We start from the raw sequence: 21,273 nt of genomic DNA on the forward strand, positions 1-21,273 counted from the left end.
TATGTGAAAGACACTAGCCATATGATCAACATAGTGGAAGACCTCGATATCCTGCCAGGTAGGGATATATTAGTCACCCTTGACATTGAATCCTTATATAGCAACATCCCTCTAGATGAGGCCATCAGAGCGACAGATTGGTTCATTGACAAACATCATATTACGTGCCCTAAAAAATTCTTGATTGATTGTCTTTTTATTGTTCTCACAGAGAATGTTTTCCAATTTGGTGAAGATTTATACCGCCAACTGAGGGGAGTCAGTATGGGGGCCTCTGTGGCTCCGTCAGTAGCCAATATTTACATGTCCCGTTTCGAAGAGCAGTTTATAGATAACGAGATAGCTCCTTTCTTCGAATCCATTTCCCATTGGTCCAGATACATAGACGACATTTTCTTTATCTGGACCAATGGGAAAGACTCCCTTTTGGAGTTTCTAGAATGGATCAACCTAACTGATAGCAACCTCAAGTTTACCGCTCAATTTGATGAAAATCAAGTGGAATTCTTGGATCTATTAATCAGAGTCAACAACAGAAAATTAGAAGTTGACCTTTTTGTTAAACCTACGGCCCGAAATACACTACTGCATTTTAGTAGTTTTCATCCTAAATGTCAACGGGAGAGCATTCCGTTCTCCCAATTCTTGAGAGTACGTAGAAATTGTTCAAACCTAACGGACTATGATAAGCAGGCAGCAAAAATGCGCAAGAAATTCTTAGAACGTGGATACCCACACAGGCTCATAAGAAACTCGTACAAACGTGCCCGTTTCTTTGATCGAGCGCTCTGTTGAACCCCAAAGAACGTTCAACAAACGCCCAACTAGTATGTATAACCACAAACTCGAATTTGAACGACCGAGTCAGACAGATTATTAATGCCAACTGGCATATCCTAAACTGTAACCCCACCTGCGAATCTATACTGCCAAAACCATTATATGCCTACAAAAGAAACAGAAATTTAAAAGATAAAATTATTCACTCAAAATTCACTGGCATTGATACCAACTGCTCCCAAAGATCATTGCTGACCAACCTACCTATTCGAGGAACTATCCCGTGCTCTTCTTGTAAATCATGTGCTACGATCTTGGGTGGTGAAACATTGACCCACAATGGCTATGTAACAAAAGCCACAGATCTATGGAACTGTAAAACGACCAATGTGGTCTACTTCATTAGCTGCCCCTGCGGCCTCGGTTACGTTGGCGAAACTTGTAGATCGATCCAAACTCGACTTACCGAACACAGATCGGCCATAAAAACAAAGAAAACTAATGCCCCTCTGGTCAAACATTACATTGACCATAGCCATAAACCAGAAGACCTCAATTGGCGAATACTGGAAAAAATTAAAACCTCAGACAACAATGGAGGTTGTGCCATCCGTAAAAAAAGAGAAGTGTTTTGGATTTTCGTCTTGGACACTTACAAGAGAGGACTTAATAGCGAGGTACCCTGGGAAAACGCTCTGCAATAATATTCACATCCCAGTCGTTGAACCTCTGCAACCTATCTCCCATGCTAACACATGTTGTTACCATATAAATTAGAGATCCTTTCCTCTTTTGCGAGCTAAAAACACAATGTAGGTCGGATATATGTTTACACAAGTCTGAGTATACTACTGTAGATCCCAAGCATCCAACGTCACAACAGATGTTAGATTATTTCACCCCCACACATGTACTTCAATTGCTGACACCAACATGAGCAACACAAATCTATTTATTGTGGGTTTATTACCATTTACATTTAGAATAGGTAATATCCTTCACCCCCTGGATGTCATGTTACATCCACCATCATTTTGGTCCTTGCAACTACACAATTTTCAATTTCCTGTGCACATATTTTATACTTATTTTTATTTCATTCGTATCATTATTATTTTCACGTTATTTTTCTGTTTACCTCATGACCAGCTTCGTTTATTACGTCCACATAATGTTTGGTGCATTATTTTCACTTCGTTGCACCAGTGGGACGGCCCAATTAAAAACTCCCCCACACCCACGTGGTACACATGGGTGTGCTCGCTCTAACATTTAGACATATATACCTTTAATGGGGCGTAACTTTCCTCCATCTACGTCACCACTTTATCACATACAGGTGTATTCAAATACACCCGCCAAAGTTTTCCTCGAGTTATCCACTTTTCACAACGGCTGCGGGACGCCAGCAGTCTGTTTCAGCGCGGGTCCCGCAGGTTGCAGTCAACGGATTTATCCATACCGTTAAGGTAAGAAGCTCGCTGCTTCCCTGACTCTGTTCATTAGTGGTGCCGAGACGGCATTGTTAGAATACCCCTTCACTTTTATTTAAAACTATTCCTTTGCCCCAAATACAGAGAGAACAGGAATTATCCTTCCTACTCTGAGTGCGACCGGCACCTATGGGATACTGAAAGCGGCAGTCCCTTTCCATTGATATAATTACGAACCGCCCTGAAAGAAGCCTATATTTTTAAACCCGGTAAGACCACACACGGATTATTGCCCATTCATAACTGGCTTACTTTTTATGTGGTTATAGCGCATCTATTAAGGCGTTTTTTTTTCCCTACATGTTTTTCCACAGTCTGATGACATTTTATTTACGAACACCTAATTTACCGGCTTCGTTATTCACGCTGCGAGAGTACAGCTAGCAGTTTCTTCCGGTAAGCTGTGCATATAGGATCTTTTAATTATCTGGTGGAACAAAAGAACTTTATAAAATAGATTAGAGGACGCCCTATTTGACGCTTTAACTGGTAAATTCCCAAGACGTAATCTGCATTGCACTTTAAACAGGAGCCTTTATTAATAACATCAAAAACGTTGCTTAGGAATAAGTATAAGGTGCATCTTGTAAGTCCATCCAAATGTTTACTGGTAAATTCCCAAGACGTAATCTGCATTGCACTTTAAACAGGAGCCTTTATTAACAACATCAAAAACGTTGCTTAGGAATAAGTATAAGGTGCATCATGTAAGTCCATCCAAATGTTTAGGACTTTGTTATCTAATACTGTGCCATTAATAATATTGCAATATGGTTCATCCATTTCTAGAGACTGAATATGGAGGCATTACATGCTAGATAGACACATCATCTATCCAGGCTAGTCGCACAAGAAGCCATCCAAATTATGAAAGTCATTTTCTGACGGTCCTGGTAAGCGCTTTGACCTATTTTCCTTCATATTGTTGTAGTTATATTGGACTCGATAGATAGATAAACATTTCCATCTGACATTATAGTGCTCCGCCAGAATACAGAACTATAAATACGAAATATTAGGTGAGGCTTTTCGCACATCTGTTCCTTTATAATCATATTATTGTGAAGCCCAGACGGATAGACTCGCTCATCCAGATAGCATATGCATGCATTTGATTAAGACCATAGGAGCATAATACAGAGCATTGGTAGACACTGTGACTATATACCGCCCCTCTGCTCACTTGTTGATACCCTTATCAGTTACTTTATTCTAATAAATTTTTTCATCATTGTGTGTTCTCAATAGAAACTTACATTGTTTCTTCAAGACTGTAATCTACATGGGCTATATCCTCTGCGCTTACTACTTCCTATCTCGTTGGTAAGTGTACTTTAGGACTGACACGAGGAATTACTATTAGTAGTTTAAACATCTTAAAAGAAACCTCTAGCCTCATGGGCCATTTACACATTATCCGACAGAGCCCATGTACTACAATTTTGCGACATCTCTGAGAGCTATTTAGCTTTTCATACCTCTACCTTTCCTATTATTTCAGTTCCCTGTCTGTTGGAATTTTTTGCTGCTCAAAAGATAGTTTGTTAGTTTGTTCCTTGTGCAGCAATATTCTGCTGCACAAGCAGGGAGCTTTAGTAATCTAGACACCTTAATTAATTGAGAAACTTGTATTCATGTTTTTTTTTAAAAATGTTTTTTTGTATATTTTTTGTACAAATAAACTGATCCTTGTTTTTCTATTGTATTAATATATCTTGCAGATAACATTGTGGTTCCTGAAGAAGGCGTTCTAAACAACGCCGAAACGCGCGTCGAACTACCTGTTTGCCACAATATAGATGTTATGTTACAAAAATAACTCTGTATGGGATATACTGAATACTGCATTAGTTAGTTGTTTTTAACATATTCATTGTGTATTATTTTTGTATTTTATTTATTGTTTTTAAACATGGATTTTGGGTGGATTAATTAAATGAAATTTCATACTTTTTTAATTATTGGTTTGGTGTCTTTTTTACTGCTCTTCCCTGATGTATGTATATTATTAGCCAATTGTTTACACTGTTTATTTCCCTGTACTGTGAATTAAGTTTCTGAACAGGGGGTCCTTGTTATTTACACTGCTGTCCCCTGCCTTGCTCGCAGCCCCGCTGGATCACTTGCCTGCCCCCGCGCTCCTTCTTAATTCCTCGGTGCAGCCTTCAGGCGGACGAAGCGCTGCGGGACCCGCGAAGCGGGTCCGGCGAGTCGTGGGTGTGATGAAAGGAAGGAAAGGTCCGCTGGGCAGCAGGTCCGCCGCGCTCCACAAGCAGGTAGCAGATAATCCGTGAAAGGGTCAGACTCAAAAGTACCAAGAGCCACAGATTGCGATCTATTGGTTAAAAAGAGTGAAACTGGGCCAAGGCTGGATCATAAATCCCCAGTTGCCTTAACCGGTTGATCAAACAGTTATGCTCAACCATGTCAAAGGCAGGAGAGAGGTCCAATAAGACAAGGGCCTCTTTGACACACTTGTGCAATGTGGGCCTGTTTTTTTCAGTGCCCACAATAAGGGCTGTTTCCATACTGTGACCACGTTGAAACCCAAATTGTGTTGCAATTTGCTCTGGTGAGACTTTCTCAATTGAGACCTCAGAAATAGAGATTTGTTGATTATTTGGATTATGAGCTGTAAAACCATTATAAATATCCTAAACTTTTTTCTGAAAAATTGGAAAGAGCCTTACAAAAAACCTGATTATGTTCCATAGACTTTATTGCTGGTCACGAAGTCAGGTTTAAAACTGTACGAAAAAGCTCCTTTGCAGAGTTCTTTGCTGATTCAATTTTTTTTGTGTGAAATAGTTTTATTTGGCCTTCGTGATGAGTGTTTTGTATTATGTTAGACATTCTATATATATTTTTTTCTACTATACTATATTTTTTACCCCATACCCTTTCTTGTCTTCGACAGAGCTGCTTGCAGGCTCGAAGACATTCATTGTACCAGGGGGCTGATGGAGTGTGTCTCTTGGATTCTCTGGGCTGATCTGTGCTAGGGAGTTAAATGCGGCTTGCAACCATTGTTCATAATCTATTGATGCCATATTGGTGTTGGACGTTACTATTAAAGTTGAATTAGACAGCTGAGCTCTTAGATCTGATTCATTTAGTTAATTCCATGGATGCGTAGTTTTGGATTTAATACTAGTATTAATTAAAAAAAGTTTGGAGGGTACAGAAATGGAAAACACTACAGCTTTGTGGTTTGACCACATTAGAAAGAGCAGTACAATGAGTTTTAAATTAGAGTTATTGGTAAAGATATCATTGAGAGTGAGGCCAGCTGGGTGAGTTGGTCCCACCACAATCTGCTGTAGGCCAAGGCAGGACAAGGTGTTCAAAAAATCTTCTGTATCTTTGTCAGGCATCTTTTCCAAATGATAGTTCAAAAACATGACCTTCCTGTACATGGAGTAACTGAGTTACCTACATACAGTAATCTTATGGGCTGCTTTTAATGAGAACTTAGAGGTGACTGAGGAGCCAGGGAAGTATACACAGATAAGCACACATGCACTCATGCATAATTATTTTTTCTTTTAGCTATTTAGCGTTTAGTTTTCTTACTTGACATTTAATAGTACTATGTTAAGGCATGTTTATCCCTTTTTTAACAGTGTTTGTATGGGCCGGAATTTATTTATATTTGAATAATATGACATTGTCTGTTTTGACTCCTAAACTTGCTGCCTCTAGTTTTCACATGAGACTTGGCCCAAGCTACTTAGGTAAACCACACATTAGTTTGCACAATAAAATCAGAAATTTCCTCAAACACTCCCTTATGAAGAAAGCCTTTTTGGTACACCAGTCAGAACAGAGCATCCCACATGTGTGGCTCAGAGACAGGCCCAAGTCCACAACATGTGCCAAACCAAGATCATTTGCACTTCAAATATTCAAGCACTATGGGAGAAATTGGTTCTAATTGGAAAAGAAAAATCACCTCCTCTAAAAAGCACTCTTTTTTCTTGCAAATACCTGCCCTGAAAGAACTGATTTAAACTAAAGCTGATCAAACAACCACTGGGCATATTTACAAGCCCCTCTCGCCACTTAAGCATAACTTTTTCTGATGCTCTGGTGGCGTAGCACCATTTCACATATTTACAAGGTGGCAATAAGCCACTTAACGTGGCTTAACACCACCGTGCAAATATGTCCCTGTCTGCCACAGTCCTCTGCAGCAAAGGGGCATCTAGTGGGTGTTGCATTGGGCGTTCCACCATAACACTCATTGCTTTTTGATGCTGCTGCAGGTTTACAAGGCTGAGGCACTGCCAAAAATTAACACTAGGGAATATCTGTTCTTAGTATGGTGATATGAGGAGAAAATATGAATTGCTCCTTGTATTTTGCTCTTACCATGTGTGCTGCACTCTGCAGCAGCTGCGGTTTGTGCAGGTAAGAGCGGCAGGGCGAAGGGGCCTTGTGAGGGGGGATTTGGAGGGACGATGCCAAGGGAAAGTTAAATAAATAATTAATTTTTTCTCAGCATTGTCCCTCCAAATGCCCCCTTACACTGCCCCACTGCCCCACCACTGTTACCTGCATGGACCGCAGCTGCTCTGCACCACACATGGAAAGAGAAAATCTCCTTCAATGATTGTTTATGTGTGGGGGGGTGCTAGAGGGCACACAAGCGGAAGGACCGCCATTTGGTGAGGCTCCCGCTGCCTGGATAAGTTATCCTTTATTTATCCTCTTTTAAATAATTGCCACACTGAAGAAACGAGGCGTCCCTATGCCTGAACCTGCTATCCGGCCCTGTTGAAGTTTTGGGACAGTTCTGGTACTTCTGGGCCGTGTACTGCTGCATGAGAGTCTTCACCGGACCCAGAGCTGGAGCAGTGGGAGGCGTGGCGAGCGGATCCCTGAGGTAGGAAAGACCGTGGCTTGCCACGCGGAGAGTAGGCCTGCCCGTCTATGGCGGGTGGCGCTGTTCCGGAGCTTTGCGGCCTGACAGAGATCAGAGCTGACTGGAGAGGGCTGCGTGTGAGGCCCCCTACATTGGAATGAGGAGCGGTGGCGTGGCGCCCCCGAGCGGTGGATGTCACCCGGATTGTCCCCGATGCCTGTGAGGCGGGCGTAAGAGCTTGCGGGTAAGAAGATGGCGGCGCCCCTGAGCCGATGAGGCCTTGCGCCGGATTGGGACCATAGTGTGCTGAGACCCCCGGCCGCGGCATAGACTAGCCCGCGAAGGAGCTGGGAATTCTTAGCGCCACTGGGTGCGCGGAAACTCAGTGACTTTTCCGGTCGTTCTGTGGTGACCGCACTGGAACGCTTGCTGGCTCCCCCAACTGTATAGTGCTGCACTGGCTGGGGACTTAAAGTGCGTGACCCGTGGACTGGCTGAATAGCGCCTACATATGGTATCCTACTGTTTGGAGCCCTAGATCAAGAAGCGAGTGGAGGTGGCAGACAGGTGAAGCTGTGACTGCGGCTGTTTCAGTGACCACAAGCTCCTATGGACTTTGAGGTAGGGGGTTGCCCTGCCGCTTGCTCCTACATACAGTTGACCTCTGGACTGGCGTCTGCTGAGGAACGTGCGCCCCTGGCATATATGTATGGTGGTCGGGGCTGCCACACGCCGCCTTCATACCTAAAATCACAGGGGACCTCCCCAACCCAGTACTGGGGTGATACCCTTGGCTGCCGCCGACTTGGCACCGGAGGAAAGATATTGGTTCTTCATTGGCACCATGGTGAAACAAGACAATTACCCCTTTGATCCTCCGTAAAATTTGGTGTTTTGATAAAAGACAATCGCCAGCTGAAATTGTCCTTTGATGCACCCGAACGAGGGCCTAAACCTGCCTCATCAGTGGCTGGCTCCCATACCGCCGCAGTGGCGGTCGGCGGGGCGGTGAGGCACCGTCTCCGGAGTTGAATATGCACCAATTATTGCAGTAAATGCGACAAGGCTTCGCCACTGTGGTTGACAAGGTGGACCGTATGTCCTCCAGGATGGATGCATTAGTGCACAAAGTGGACCAACATGAGGAACGACTGAAAGAAGCGGAAAGGCGTATTTCTGATGCTGATGACGTGACAGCCAGTCATGCGACGCAATTAGCGAGGATGGATAACTTGCTAAGGGTAATTGCGAGGAAGAATGAGGATTTAGAAGCCCGTAGTAGGCGGAATAACATCCGCGTGACTAACATTCCAGAGTCCACCAATACGGGACGCATGGAGGACTATATTGAAAAGCTGCTCCTGACAGCCATCGGCGCAGAGGCCTTTTCCACGCAACTTATAGTGGAGAGGGCACACAGGTCTTTAGGGCCACGGCCTAAGCCGGGGCAACCACCGTGACCCATAATTGCGAGTTTGCTAAACTACCGCGACTGTGATGTTGCCCTAAGTGCAGCGCGCGCAAAGCAAGATTTGTTATATGAAGGTGTATCCTTTTCGATTTATCCAGACTTCCCTCCATTAGTGCAGGAAGAGCGTCACAAGTTTCTCGGTGTCAAAAAGAAACTACGGGCTGCGCAGATGGATTATGCCTTACTTTACCCTGAAAGACTCCGCGTGACCCACTAAGGCAAACGTTTTTTTACAAATCCCCAGCAAGTGGAGGACTTTTTGCGAAATCTGAAGCGGGCACAACAGGGAGCGAATGACCAAGATCTGGAGTACCGCGACGACATACAATACGACGATGAGAATGCCTGAATTAACGTACCAAAGATTGGGACACTTGCTTGTAGCTGGCACGAATGGCGCTTGTGTGACTTGAGACGGCAGAGAGGCCGAGGACACTTCATGCTCATCATACATGGGATGCTTACAGTGCTTCTAGTGGTAATGTATTCCGGGCCCCACCGTCCTTCTTCAAGCAGAGCCCGGTGGCCGTACAGATTCCAGGGCCTGGAGTAGGACGGTGGTTGTGTGGCCATCTAATGCTGACCCCCTATGGGTGTTCCCCTCTGTTGAAATGTTTCATCGTGTTGATGACGGTTTTTTGGTTGGGAGGGTGGGGGATGGGGTGGGCGAATGATTCTGGCAAAATGGGGATGCTTCAGTGGGATGGGGGGTGGATGGTAGTGGGAGTATTGGACCATGGCTGTTTTATCACTGTCAGTATATGGGAAGGGTCAGGATGGTGGCTGTATGACTGGCTATTACTGCCCCCCTGCAGATATTTCCCAATGTTGCAATTTCTCAATGGGGTAATTGTGTTGAAGTTGTTGGGAGGGCCGGGTGGAGGGTGGGTAGATGATTCTGGCAAGTTGGGGCTGCTTCAGTGGGAGGGGGGTTGGATAGAGCGGCAATATGTACCATTTTACTGTGGTTGTGTTGCGAATGGGGAGTGGCAGAGCTGTTAGATAGGTCTATAAGGTTGGAGGTTTGTTGCGATGGTACACTCCGAGTTTGCACTTTGGCCCGATGTTCATCTTGTTGCATCACCGATGATACATGTGCTGTGGCGATTTTGGATGCTGCTTACCCTGACGAAGGTTGCTGTGAGCTTGCAGTATGGCATGGATGTACAGCTACGTGGCCTATGTTGCGGCAGGGCCGCTTGTTTTGGGTTGACTTCTCTATGGCAGTGAACGCTTTGAATGTACTTACTTGGAATTTAAGGGGGTTGGGGGACCCACGAAAAAGACGCCAGGTATTGTCATATTTAGATAGGCACAATGTCCATGTCGCCTTCTTACAGGAAACACACTTTAAGACTGGTGCATCCACTACCTTTGCAAGCCGATGGGCTAAGTATCTCCTATTCGTCTTATGCCAGGGGGACTATGATACTTGTGAAAAAGGACACACCTTTTGTCTTGGCAGGTGAAAAAAGTGATACACAGGGACGGTACTGTATTGCATGGGGCCGTTTAGGACACTTGTCAACCACGCTGGTGACCTGCTATGGTCCCAACGCGGATGACCCTCAGTTTTTTGTTGAGTTCTGAGCAGATATAGCCGGCACCAGCCCTGATCATATTATCTGGGGCGGGGACTTCAATACGTCCCATCACCCGAATATGGATAGATCACATCCAGCCCCCCACCACTACACCAAGGCGCGGACGAGTTGCATAATATACTTGGGGAGTGCGGTCTGATAGATGCTTGGAGACACCATGACCCGAACACACATGAGGGCACACACTTCACCGCGCATGCTGCATAATGGGCGCGATTGGATTACATATTTCTGTCCCCTGCTCTGTGTCCTACGATAACTGCTGTGAGACACCTGCCTCGCACTTACTCTGATCATGCCCCAGTACACCTGGCACTGAGTGCTGAGGATCTCGGCTCGCCGCTTCCCAGCTGGCACATGTAACTGACTATGCTGCTTGACGCTGCGTTTCAGGAGGAACTGAGGGAAGAGGCTCTCGCCTTCTTTGAGCGCAACAAAGGCACTGTTGCCAATGTCGAAACCATATGGGAGGCCTTTAAGGTCACCTTGCGAGGGATTTGTATAGCGAAGCGTTCTGGGGTGTTAAAGAGTATTCAGACTACGCTACGGGATCTGGACGCCCAACTTAAATCCCTTTAGAATTCACTGGCGGTATGTCCAGATGGAGCAGTCCAGACCGTCATACATGAAAAACTGACGGCCTATGAGGAGACAGCTGATAGGGAGACTAAGTTTAGAGGGCGCTACTGGACGGCTCGCCGCTATGGTGAGGGTGAAAGACCGGGTAAGGCGCTGGCCGCCATGACCAAAATGACGAGGCGGACAAATGTTATTTTAGAAATTGAGGGACTAGACGGTATGGTGTACAGAGATACTGCTTCTATCTTGAATACATTTGTTTCACACTACACTACAGTATATACTACAACTCGTACAGGCAGGCTAGAATTAGATTACTATCTGGACGATATCTCACTGGCCTGGTTAAGTGATGCGCAGCAAAGGTTCCTTAGCACACCATTTGAAATAGACGAAGTGCGAGACGCTTTTATGCACATGTAATCAGGCAAGGCTACCGGTCTAGATGGGATCCCAATCGAATTCTACAAATCTTACATTGATTTTATGGCCCCGGTGCTGAGGAAGGTCTACGAGGATGCACTAGAAGTAGGCCACCTACCTCCATTCATGAGAGTAGCTTTAATTAAGTCCCTTTTGAAACCCGGGAAACAACCGCAGAGCTGGGACTCTTACAGGCCATTATCACTGTTGAACTGTGATGTCAAGATCCTAGCGAAACTTATTGCCACTCGCCTCAACCTTCTCATGCCTAATTTAATATTACCTTACCAATCAGGTTTTGTCCCGGGTAGGGCCACCTCAAACAATTTGTGTAACCTTTTTACGGTCTTGAATAATGTCTCTGAAGACCTACCCATGGTGGCAATTTTTCTGGATGCTACAAAAGCATTCAACTCGCTAGAATGGGATTATGTCTTTGCTATCTTGAGACATATGGGATTTCCTCCTATTTTTTTATCCTGGATTAAGTTGCTTTATGACTCGCCTACGGCCAAAGTACTCATTAATGGGAAGGTGTCACAGGAAATACCCATCACGAGAGGTACAGGCCAGGGCTGCCCGCTGTCGCCCCTACTTTTTGCAATAGCGGTTGAGCCATTGGCAGCTAAATTGCGGCAACATCATAAGGAATTGGGTTTACAGTGCAATATGAGGCAGATTCTTGTATCCCTTTCCGCGGATGATATAACGCTTTATATTCGCGACCCCCGCCATAATTTGAATACCATACTCAGAGAATTCGTAAGGTTCGGTGGACTTTCAGGAGTCCAGATAAATTGGAGTAAATCCTGTTTGTTCCCCTCACAGCTGCCACATCTCCTTTTCCCATGGTTTATCCCATACCTTGGTGTGGAGATGACTTAAAATACTTAGGGATTCATATATCTAAAGACAGGGATGCACTAATGCGGCTTAACTATGGGACGACCATGGTTCGTATATCTGAGGCCATTACGCGTTGGATTACTCTGCCACTCTCTATGGCTGGCAGAGCCTTTTTAATTAAGATGGTGGTGTTGCCGCAGTTACTCTACTTGTTTTTGAATATCCCCTTCTATCCCGGAAGGTATTTCTTCCAGCACTTGCGATCAGAATTGTCTCGTTTGGTGTGGGGCAGTAAAACGTTGAGACTGCAGTGGGATATACTCATCAGACCATACATACAGGGAGGCTTTGGACTCCCTGACTTTCAGTTGTATTATTATAGTGCTCAGGCACAGTTTTTATTGGATGTTACCGCCTAGATACGTCCCTCAGATAGCGGTGGAACACTGGCTGGCCCATCCAGTTCCGATCGACGGAGCGCTACATGACCCAACTCCTGGCAGGGACAAGACTCTGACAACGGTGACGAGTACGGTCTACGCCTGGACCCAGATAGACAAAAGCTTGAATGCGCCTTTGCTGTATTCTCCACTCTTGCCGCTGACATATCACCCTGAAAAGCCTCTCTTGCAAGAAACCATATTCCATAGACTAGCTGAGGGTACACGGGTCAAAACATGGGGTGATTTATATCACGAAGGGGCTTTTCGCACGATTGACCATTTGTTTCAAGACGTACCACGAACACCTCTTGACACCTTTCTTTATCTTAGATTGCGCCAGGGCCTCAGGTCAATTACACCCGACTTTCCAGCCGAGCCCCCTGCGCTTGCGCCATTACACCGTATACTCCAGGGTGCAACACCCAAGAAACTTGTTTCGACAATTTACAGAACGATGCAGGCCCTGAGGGAGTTACCTAGTCCGGTAGCTAGAGCCAAATGGGATCTAGAGTTGGATGTGATACTGACGGACAGACAGTGGGATTTTTGTACACAACAGACGGAACGCATTTCTTCGAGTAGTAGGTTTAGGATCATTCCTTATAAATTCCTTCATAGGCTTTACTACACGCCTGCGCGCCTCCATCGGTACCAGTTACGGGACTCGGATGCTTGTGCTAGATGTCATGCCCCGGGTGCCGACTTATTGCACTTAGGGTGGAACTGCAATGTAGTGAGTGCTTATTGGTCGCATGTTTTCGAGGCACTATCTCAAATGATTCATACTGACCTAGAACCATCCCTAGTGCTTGCTTTATTGGGCTATTTTGAACCAACTCAAGCACCTTATCGTAAATTTGTGGCACTGGCGCTACTTATGGCCAAAAGAAGAGTAGCTTGTAGATGGGGCAGAGGGCGGGCGCCGAAATTCAAAGAGTGGCTACATGACCTCACATTCTGTCAAGAACAGATATTAATAGATGCTGAGCTTATGCCTGTGACTTCTCGACCGACGGACATTTGGGCCCCGTTGAAATGCTACTTGCAAGCGCAGGCACACTCTGACACTAAGGACTAAATGTGCCCCCATTTCCCCCCCCCCCCCCCCCCCCTCCCCATGCGTAACTTGCTAGATCCTGATTTCAGATAACGGAGATGTGAGGACCTACATTGTCCTGGACACTGTACTAGATGATAGTGGGGATACTCTCATAATGTTTCATTGCTATATTTGAAGACGGTCTTCTGCACACACCGTAGAATTATCATCACCCAGAAGTAGCGTTTTGTATCCTGTGCATTTGTATGCTGTTAATGGTCTAGAGACATTGCTGCCTTTTGAAGGATATTGTTATGCTGTGCGCATGGGACTGCCAACTGCCTACGTGTATGCCTACTAAACAATGCAATGTTGAAGATATCGTACCGAAAGGTATCCATGTTTGATTTCGCCTAACCAGTGTATTATTGAGTCATGTGCTTTACCTATCTATCATGAAAGTCGGAATGCTGTGTGAACTCTTGATGTACCTTTTACGTATTTACCTTGATAAAAACTTGAAAATAAAGTTAAAAAAAAAAAATGATTGTTTATGCGTGGTAAGGTGTCCCTTCCCCCTCATAAACAATCGCCCTTGCAGCACAGGCACCCTTGCAGGGGTGTGCCGTATTATTGTGGATATGGTGCATCCCTGAGTTTTATAAAATGTTAGAGCCTCACATTGCCAAATTGGGGGTAACACCGCGCTCAAACAATTTTTTCAAATATTTTTCTTCTTCAAATATTCCGCCATGTTTTTTGATTTCTCTCTAAAATGAGGATGATATTCTCCAGGAGACCTTGGTGTCTAATCAGATGAGGTTAGAGTTATTATTGACTCCTTTTTGGGGTGCCACCTGGCAGCTGACCATCCCTGTGACTCTAGCTTTCCTCTTTGTCACCTCCCTTTCTATGCATCAGCCAGATATGTCTTCCATTGTTGAGATGGAAAAGGTTCTGTTTAAATTAATGAACACACACTATTGTCCCTACCATACCTTGACACATTAAATAGTAAGAAGTTACATTTCGTATTTAGAATATGAGGTCATCATGTTATTAATATTAATATAGCATATATACTTTGTTGATGAACAAGTAGTAAACCCCAGGAAGGTTTGGTAGCCATAAACCAGAATATACACACATTGTGGTCGGTTAAGCGATATACATACGTGCATCCAAATATTGGCATCAGATCGGTGATCAGAAATATGGAAAACACATAATGAAGAACATAGAAAGAAAAAGAGGACTGGTTCTAATATTAGTCCTCCATCTTAAACCTAGCCTAATTGATAAAGTAAACTAACTCTGGGGTTCTGAGGCACCCGGGGGCCCTAGTTAGTAATATGAGGTTGTGAAACTTTTGTATAGTGAGAGTCGAAGGAATTATCTACGGTGCAATTGGCGGGCCGGTGTTACCTAAGTGCCGAATTGTGGTAAATTAATGCAATAAATCAGGCAGTGCAATTGTGTCAATAATAAAACCTCGGTAAGTGGTGTGAGCATATTGAAATGTAGAAGAACTGATAACCACAAAGTTACTTACACCACGTGCCGGTGGCGGTACCTAGTCAACCACCAGGAGGGGCAATGGAATTCTAAAAACAAAATCACAACTTTTCTACGTTCACCTTGCATGATTTGATAAAATGTAAAATGTCTATGCCCTTGATATGTATTACAATAATTATGTCATTTTGCCTCTGCAACGGGTGCACATTGCTTGCAACTTTGATATTGTACCTGTAGGAGTGTAGGATCCTTCTGCATGTTTACCCTGACTTTTGCCTGGTGTTGTTGTAGTTTCTGACTAGTATGACTGGGATCCTGCTAATCAGGACCCCAGTTTCTGTGCTTCTTCCCTGAAATGGAGATGGCGAGTACTTAGGTGCAATCCGGATTGGCTACTGGTGCACCCTGATAAGTCCCTGGTACATAGTAAAAAAGGTACCCAGAGCTCAGGTACACCAGGGGTCTACCATGTGCTGAAGAATCCATTATGCCACGCATAAGAGACCACTCAAATTATGACTACAGGCCTGCCATTGCAACCTGTGTAAACAGGTGCTAGCACCAGTCAAGCCAGATATAAGTTTCCTTAAATGTGACGTCACTGCACTTAAAACCTAAAAGTCACCCCTAGTGTAGGCCTTACAATCCTGAAGGCAGGGTGTTTGGTTCTAAGTGTGAGGGTGCCCCTGCATGAGCAGGACACCCCTACAGCCTACGGAGTCCATTCTTCCGGGTTGTAAGTGAGAGAGCCATATGACACATAGAATGGCACCGTGTCATTACGCGATGACCATCTCGAACCTGACTGTAACGTACCCTATCATGTTTGGTAACAAACGTGTTGGAATCATACCCCAACACCATAAACAGTGTGGGAGGTATGATTCAATGCACTGTAAAGCTACTCCCGGAGGCTCTCAGTGCTTCCAGTACCAGTCTTCTAGACTCGGACTGCACAACATGGATGCTACCAACCAGATAGTAGAGTTCAACAGTTTCCCTTGGTACAATATCTAGAGGATTAAGCCCAAATATTGATCTTGGACACAAGATTCAAATTCGTAAGAATATGGACATAAACAATCATAGTAAAAAAGTAGGAATATTTTATTAAAACAATATTATCAACAATTAAAAAACACATACACAAAGCTAAAATAGAGTTTGTCACTCCTTACACTATTCCTTTGGACTTGATCTAATATTTGTCCTGTAATTCATACACAATCTATCTAGACAGCAATGTTACACCAATGTATAAGAAAAAAACCAACAAACATGCTCTAATTCATCAATATAAAATAGTAGGGGAAGGGGAGAGAAGAAAGAACACAGACATTCACAGTTTGTCATACAATTTATGCACATTAAAACCCTCAATGTGACTCAAACCCAGACTTGTCTTAATTTCTCAATATTCATGGGATGAGTTTGGTTGTTTAATTGTGCAAAAGAAGGGTGTTGACGCGTTTCGATGGACTCATTGGATGTGGGCCATCTTTTTCAAGACTTTCTATTATGCTTCTCTCCTAGTGAGGCACTGGATGGTTGCCTATACCTTGAAATCCTATGGCAGGAGAAGAGGCTGTTCGAAGAACCAGGTCTACAGCTTGTTCCGGAACTGTAACAGTGAAGACAGGTCTCCTCTTTTCAGCCAATGTTCTCTTATGTATCAATGAACATGGCCTGGGATTGCTAGATCTCCAGGACTCTAGTGCGCACAATGAGTAATTTACTTATACAAATAAAACCATTTTTCAAATTTTACTTTATCGTTAAATCCTCACGAGTTTGGTTAATAAAATCCGTTTACATCATTTTGTAAACAATAAAAAATCAATAGTCAATTAATCTAGTGCTGCACACATATTGAATTAACGTTAAGAAATTTTGAATAATTGAGTGCAATACCCTCAACTACATATACATTAATGTTCTCTTATGGCCAACTGTGTGGCCAGTGTGAAAGTAATTTTCTTCCTCCTCAGAATGCAGCGGTGTTGTCTTCTGAATCTTGTCTCTGAGTCTTCTCTGTACACGAGTGACTGCAGTGAAGGAGTCTCGGGTGATTTCTCCCGAATGGCGCTGTATATGCAGATAGAATGCTGTAAGCACTTCCAGGTCCTGAAGCCTCCAGTGTGAGTTTAATCCTGCGTAAACTGGGGTTCCGTTGCGAATGCATGAGCAGGACACCCCTACAGCCTACGGAGTCCATTCTCCCGGGTTGTAAGTGAGAGAGCCATATGACACATAGAAGGGCACTGTGTCATTACGCGATGACCATCTCGAACCTGACTGTAACGTACCCTATCATGTTTGGTATCAAACATGTTGGAATCATACCCCCACACCATAAACAGTGTGGGAGGTATGATTCAATGCATTGTAAAGCTACTCCCGGAGACTCTCAGTGCTTCCAGTACCAGTTTTCTAGACTCGGACTGCACAACATGGATGCTACCAACCAGAGACAGGATTCTGCCCTCTGCTGCTGAGCCAAGCTCGAGCAGTGGAAGGCAGAACAATAGGTATCCTGTCACAGGGAGGTGTAACCACCTCCCAGACAGGACTGAGTGTATTGGAGCAGGGTGTGGGCACTTGCCAGCGCCACTGAGACTGCTTGAAGGGAACAATTGGTGCCCTCCCTGCATACTCCAGTTCAAACCAGTTCAGGGAGCCATTGGCTCCCGCTCTGGCGCAAAACTGGACAAAGGACATGGGAGTATCCTCCCCACTGTCCAGGCCCACCTCTGGGAGGGACCCCTGAATCGTCCCAACCCTTTTCTAAAGGAACTTGAGGTCTTACCTCTGGGTGGGTCCCTAGATCCATCACAGGAGAAGATTCAGATCACATACTACTTCAATTTTAACCATCTGGGCAGAACTGTCTCCATATATTTTCAGAGAAAAGGAAGAAGTGATATTAGTCTGTAATAAGCAAGGTCTGAAGGATCAGCAATGGGTTTCTGTAGAATAGGTCTCACAAGAGCTGGTTTCCATTTTGTGGGAATGGTTTCCTTATTCAGGGAGTGAATAAACAGATCTGTAAAGGTACGGAGGAGTGCTTTTAGCCAAGGTCGCCATGATGTAAGGAGGTGCAGAATCCTCTGGTCAGCCCGATTTGATATTATTATTCAGGACAAAGATTTACTCAGGGGAAACTACATCAAAATATTCCAGAAGAGTGAATTGATTAGACAATGAAGAGGCAGGTGAATCCCGCCTTTCTTGTGTGAGACCATTTGACAGAGTGTCATGAATGTTTTGAAAAATTCCTTCAAAATGATTGGTTAAGTCATCACAAGGAGACTGATATGCTGGGGTAGATTAGGCACATGCCAAATGCTTGGTAAATTCATTTAATATCATAAAGTATTTATTTGTTGTGTTTCTGGTGTTCTTAACTCAATCCACTATATGGGACTTCCTAATTATTTTGATGTTGCTTTGGTAAATGCCTGAGGCTGCTTAGTGAGTTTGTCTGCACAAGTATTAGTGGTTATCCACTCGCGTTCCAACTTTCTACAGATTGCTGTTTCTGCCGCTAGAGACTATGAGAACCAGGGCGACATGGCTTTCCGAGTTTCGAGGTGTGATGATATCCAATGCCAGAGTAATGTTTCCTCAAAATCCTTCAGAGCAAGATTAATATCTCTGTGAGCAGTAGGGAGAGAAGGAGTAAAATCTGAAGTAAAGGACTGTAGAGACACCTTTCTCCACGTCTGACCTGTCTAAGGGACACGATTTTGAGATCCAAGGATTCTCCCACATGGAGGTGAAAATTGATAGAGAAATGGTCTGTCCAGATCTGAGGCATGGGGGATGCGACCTATAGGTTAGGAGAGTTTGTGAATATGAAATGCAATGAGTGCCCAGCTATGTGTGTTGGGCCTGCCACTTTTCAATAGAGGCCAAAAGAAATGATATTGTTGCTGAGGTTTATAAAGTTCACTTGTGTCTGAGAAAATGTAACACATTGGCAAAAATACAAAGTTTGCCTGAGCTCATTTCGTCAGTGCCTAAACATATTAGACTTTTATGGTTTATAGTAAGATATTTTTTTAAGGATATGAATGTTTATAACAGAAACTAAATTAAGAGAGCTGTGCATTGAGGTTTTGGGGCTGAAGAACAGGCAGAGGAGACATTTCAAATTGTGTGTATGCTGCAGAGGTGGGGCCTTGATGTTTATGAGGCTTGCGTAAGATCAGGAGATTAGATTGAACTGTTATAGTCACATAATGTAGTAGAAGGTGCAGAATTTCCAATCCAGCAGCACCAATGGAAATACAATATGGAGACTTTTTCCAAGCAGGGGCCTACAGGTGCATAGCTAGGCATAGGACAGGTCATAACAACTAGACTGTGTTACATTCCATTCATCTCTCTCATCTTCCCTACTTAAAAGCATCTTCCGTAATACTTAACAATGTTCTTTTCATGCAGATATGCCAAACTGCTTAACATGCCCTGAAGACCAGTGGTCCAATCAGAAGAGAGATTCCTGCATTCAACGGGTGGTAGAGTTCCTGTCATATGAGGATCTGCTGGGAGTTGCCCTAACCTCCATTACAAGTTTGTTCTTCATCATCACTGCTGTAGTGCTTGGAATCTTTATTAAATACAGCAACACACCTCTAGTTAGAGCCAATAATCGGGATCTCAGCTACATCCTCCTCCTCTCCCTCATGCTGTGCTTCCTCTGCTGTTTTTTATTTATTGGACACCCTTCAAAGACTTCCTGTCTCCTTCGTCAAACTGCCTTTGGGATCATTTTCACTATTGCTGTTTCTTCAGTTTTAGCAAAAACTCTCACAGTTATCATTGCCTTCAATGCCACAAAGCCGGTCAGTAAACTCAAAAAGTGGGTAGGCCCTCAATTGTCCATCTTTGTAATGCTTGGCTGCTCACTGGGGGAGGTGGTGATCTGCACTGTGTGGCTCCATCTCTTTGCTCCATTTCCAGACATTGACACCAGATCAGAAACTGGGAAGATGATCTTACAGTGTAACGAAGGTTCTGTCGCTGCGTTCTTTGCTGTGGTTGGTTATGTGGGATTCTTGGCTGTTCTTAGCTTTGTTGTTGCCTCAGTAGCTAGAAAGTTACCGGCTACTTTCAACGAGGCCCAGTTTATCACCTTCAGCATGCTGGTGTTCTGCAGCGTCTGGGTCTCCTTCATCCCAGCGTACCTGAGCACCAAGGGAAGGTACATGGTGGCCGTGGAGATCTTTGCCATACTTACTTCAAGCTCTGGACTGCTAGGCTGTATCTTCATCCCTAAAATCTACATCATCCTCCTTAGACCTGAGCTGAACACCAAGGACTATCTAATGGGAAAACAAGTAAACACCTGAGACTTATAGCACAATACTGAGTGGCAAATTATCGACTTCCAACTATACCAAGTGCAGAATATTTGAGAGCACGGTCTCTTCAATGTAGGTAGATATAAAACTGTGTGTTTACATTTACTATTCTTAACTCCACATCTATGTATCTTGACAACATGTATATCATCAAGGCACATCGGTGTAGAGTTAAAAATATTAAGGTGGCTTATTTAATTTGGTTTTGCTTAGCCCTTTGGCCAAGCAAGGGCGCCCAAGGGCAGCGCAAAGCCGCTGATTTATAAAGCCACACAAGCCACCTTGAGTGGCCCGGAGTAGCTTGATAAATCCAGAGAAAGACAACGCAGTGCAACATTGCATTGTGTTACTCTGCCCTGGGAAGGCATTCCATGGGTGGACCGTGGGTGCTCCCTCGCATCCACTCATTCATTCTGAAGTATTTCCATATTTGCCAATACTGGAAGACCTGGGAATGTGCCAGAATGCTACGTCTTCCCACATGAGGCATAACGAGGAGACATATCTGTATTTCTCCTTGTTACTCCCTCTTTCAATCTGTGCTCCATTCTGCAGCAGACATAGAAAGAGGAAAATACCTCAGGATTGTTTTTGTGCAGGAAGGTGTCCCTTTCTTCACAAATACAACCCTGCTTACAATGCTGGCACCCTCGCACCACGGTGCAAGGGTGCCAGCGTTGGCGCTAGGCAGCATAATGTGCACCAGCACTGGGAAATGACAGGAACGTGCCATATAGTGTTAAGTACGGCGTATCCCTGCCCTTTCCCCATCAAGCAGTGCAGCACAGAAAGGTGATGCGCTGAGCTGCGTGAGATCTTAGTAATATGACTTACCAATGTACTTACC

General features: G+C 44.3%; 1 protein-coding gene across 2 annotated transcripts in view; it reads left to right on the plus strand.

Annotated features, from left to right (window-relative positions):
• The window catches only part of LOC147689423 (vomeronasal type-2 receptor 26-like), a 508,280-nt gene extending 487,866 nt beyond the window's left edge, over positions 1 to 20,414 (plus strand). For both annotated transcript variants that reach the window (XM_086940102.1, XM_086940103.1), the window contains exon 4: positions 19,507 to 20,414. In XM_086940102.1, coding sequence (XP_086796228.1) covers positions 19,507 to 20,414 — 908 coding nt within the window. The remainder of the gene's footprint in view (positions 1 to 19,506) is intronic.
• Positions 20,415 to 21,273: the final 859 nt, after the last annotated feature.

This window comes from Lissotriton vulgaris, chromosome 10, assembly GCF_964263255.1.
Source record: "Lissotriton vulgaris chromosome 10, aLisVul1.2, whole genome shotgun sequence".
NCBI lineage: Eukaryota > Metazoa > Chordata > Amphibia > Caudata > Salamandridae > Lissotriton > Lissotriton vulgaris.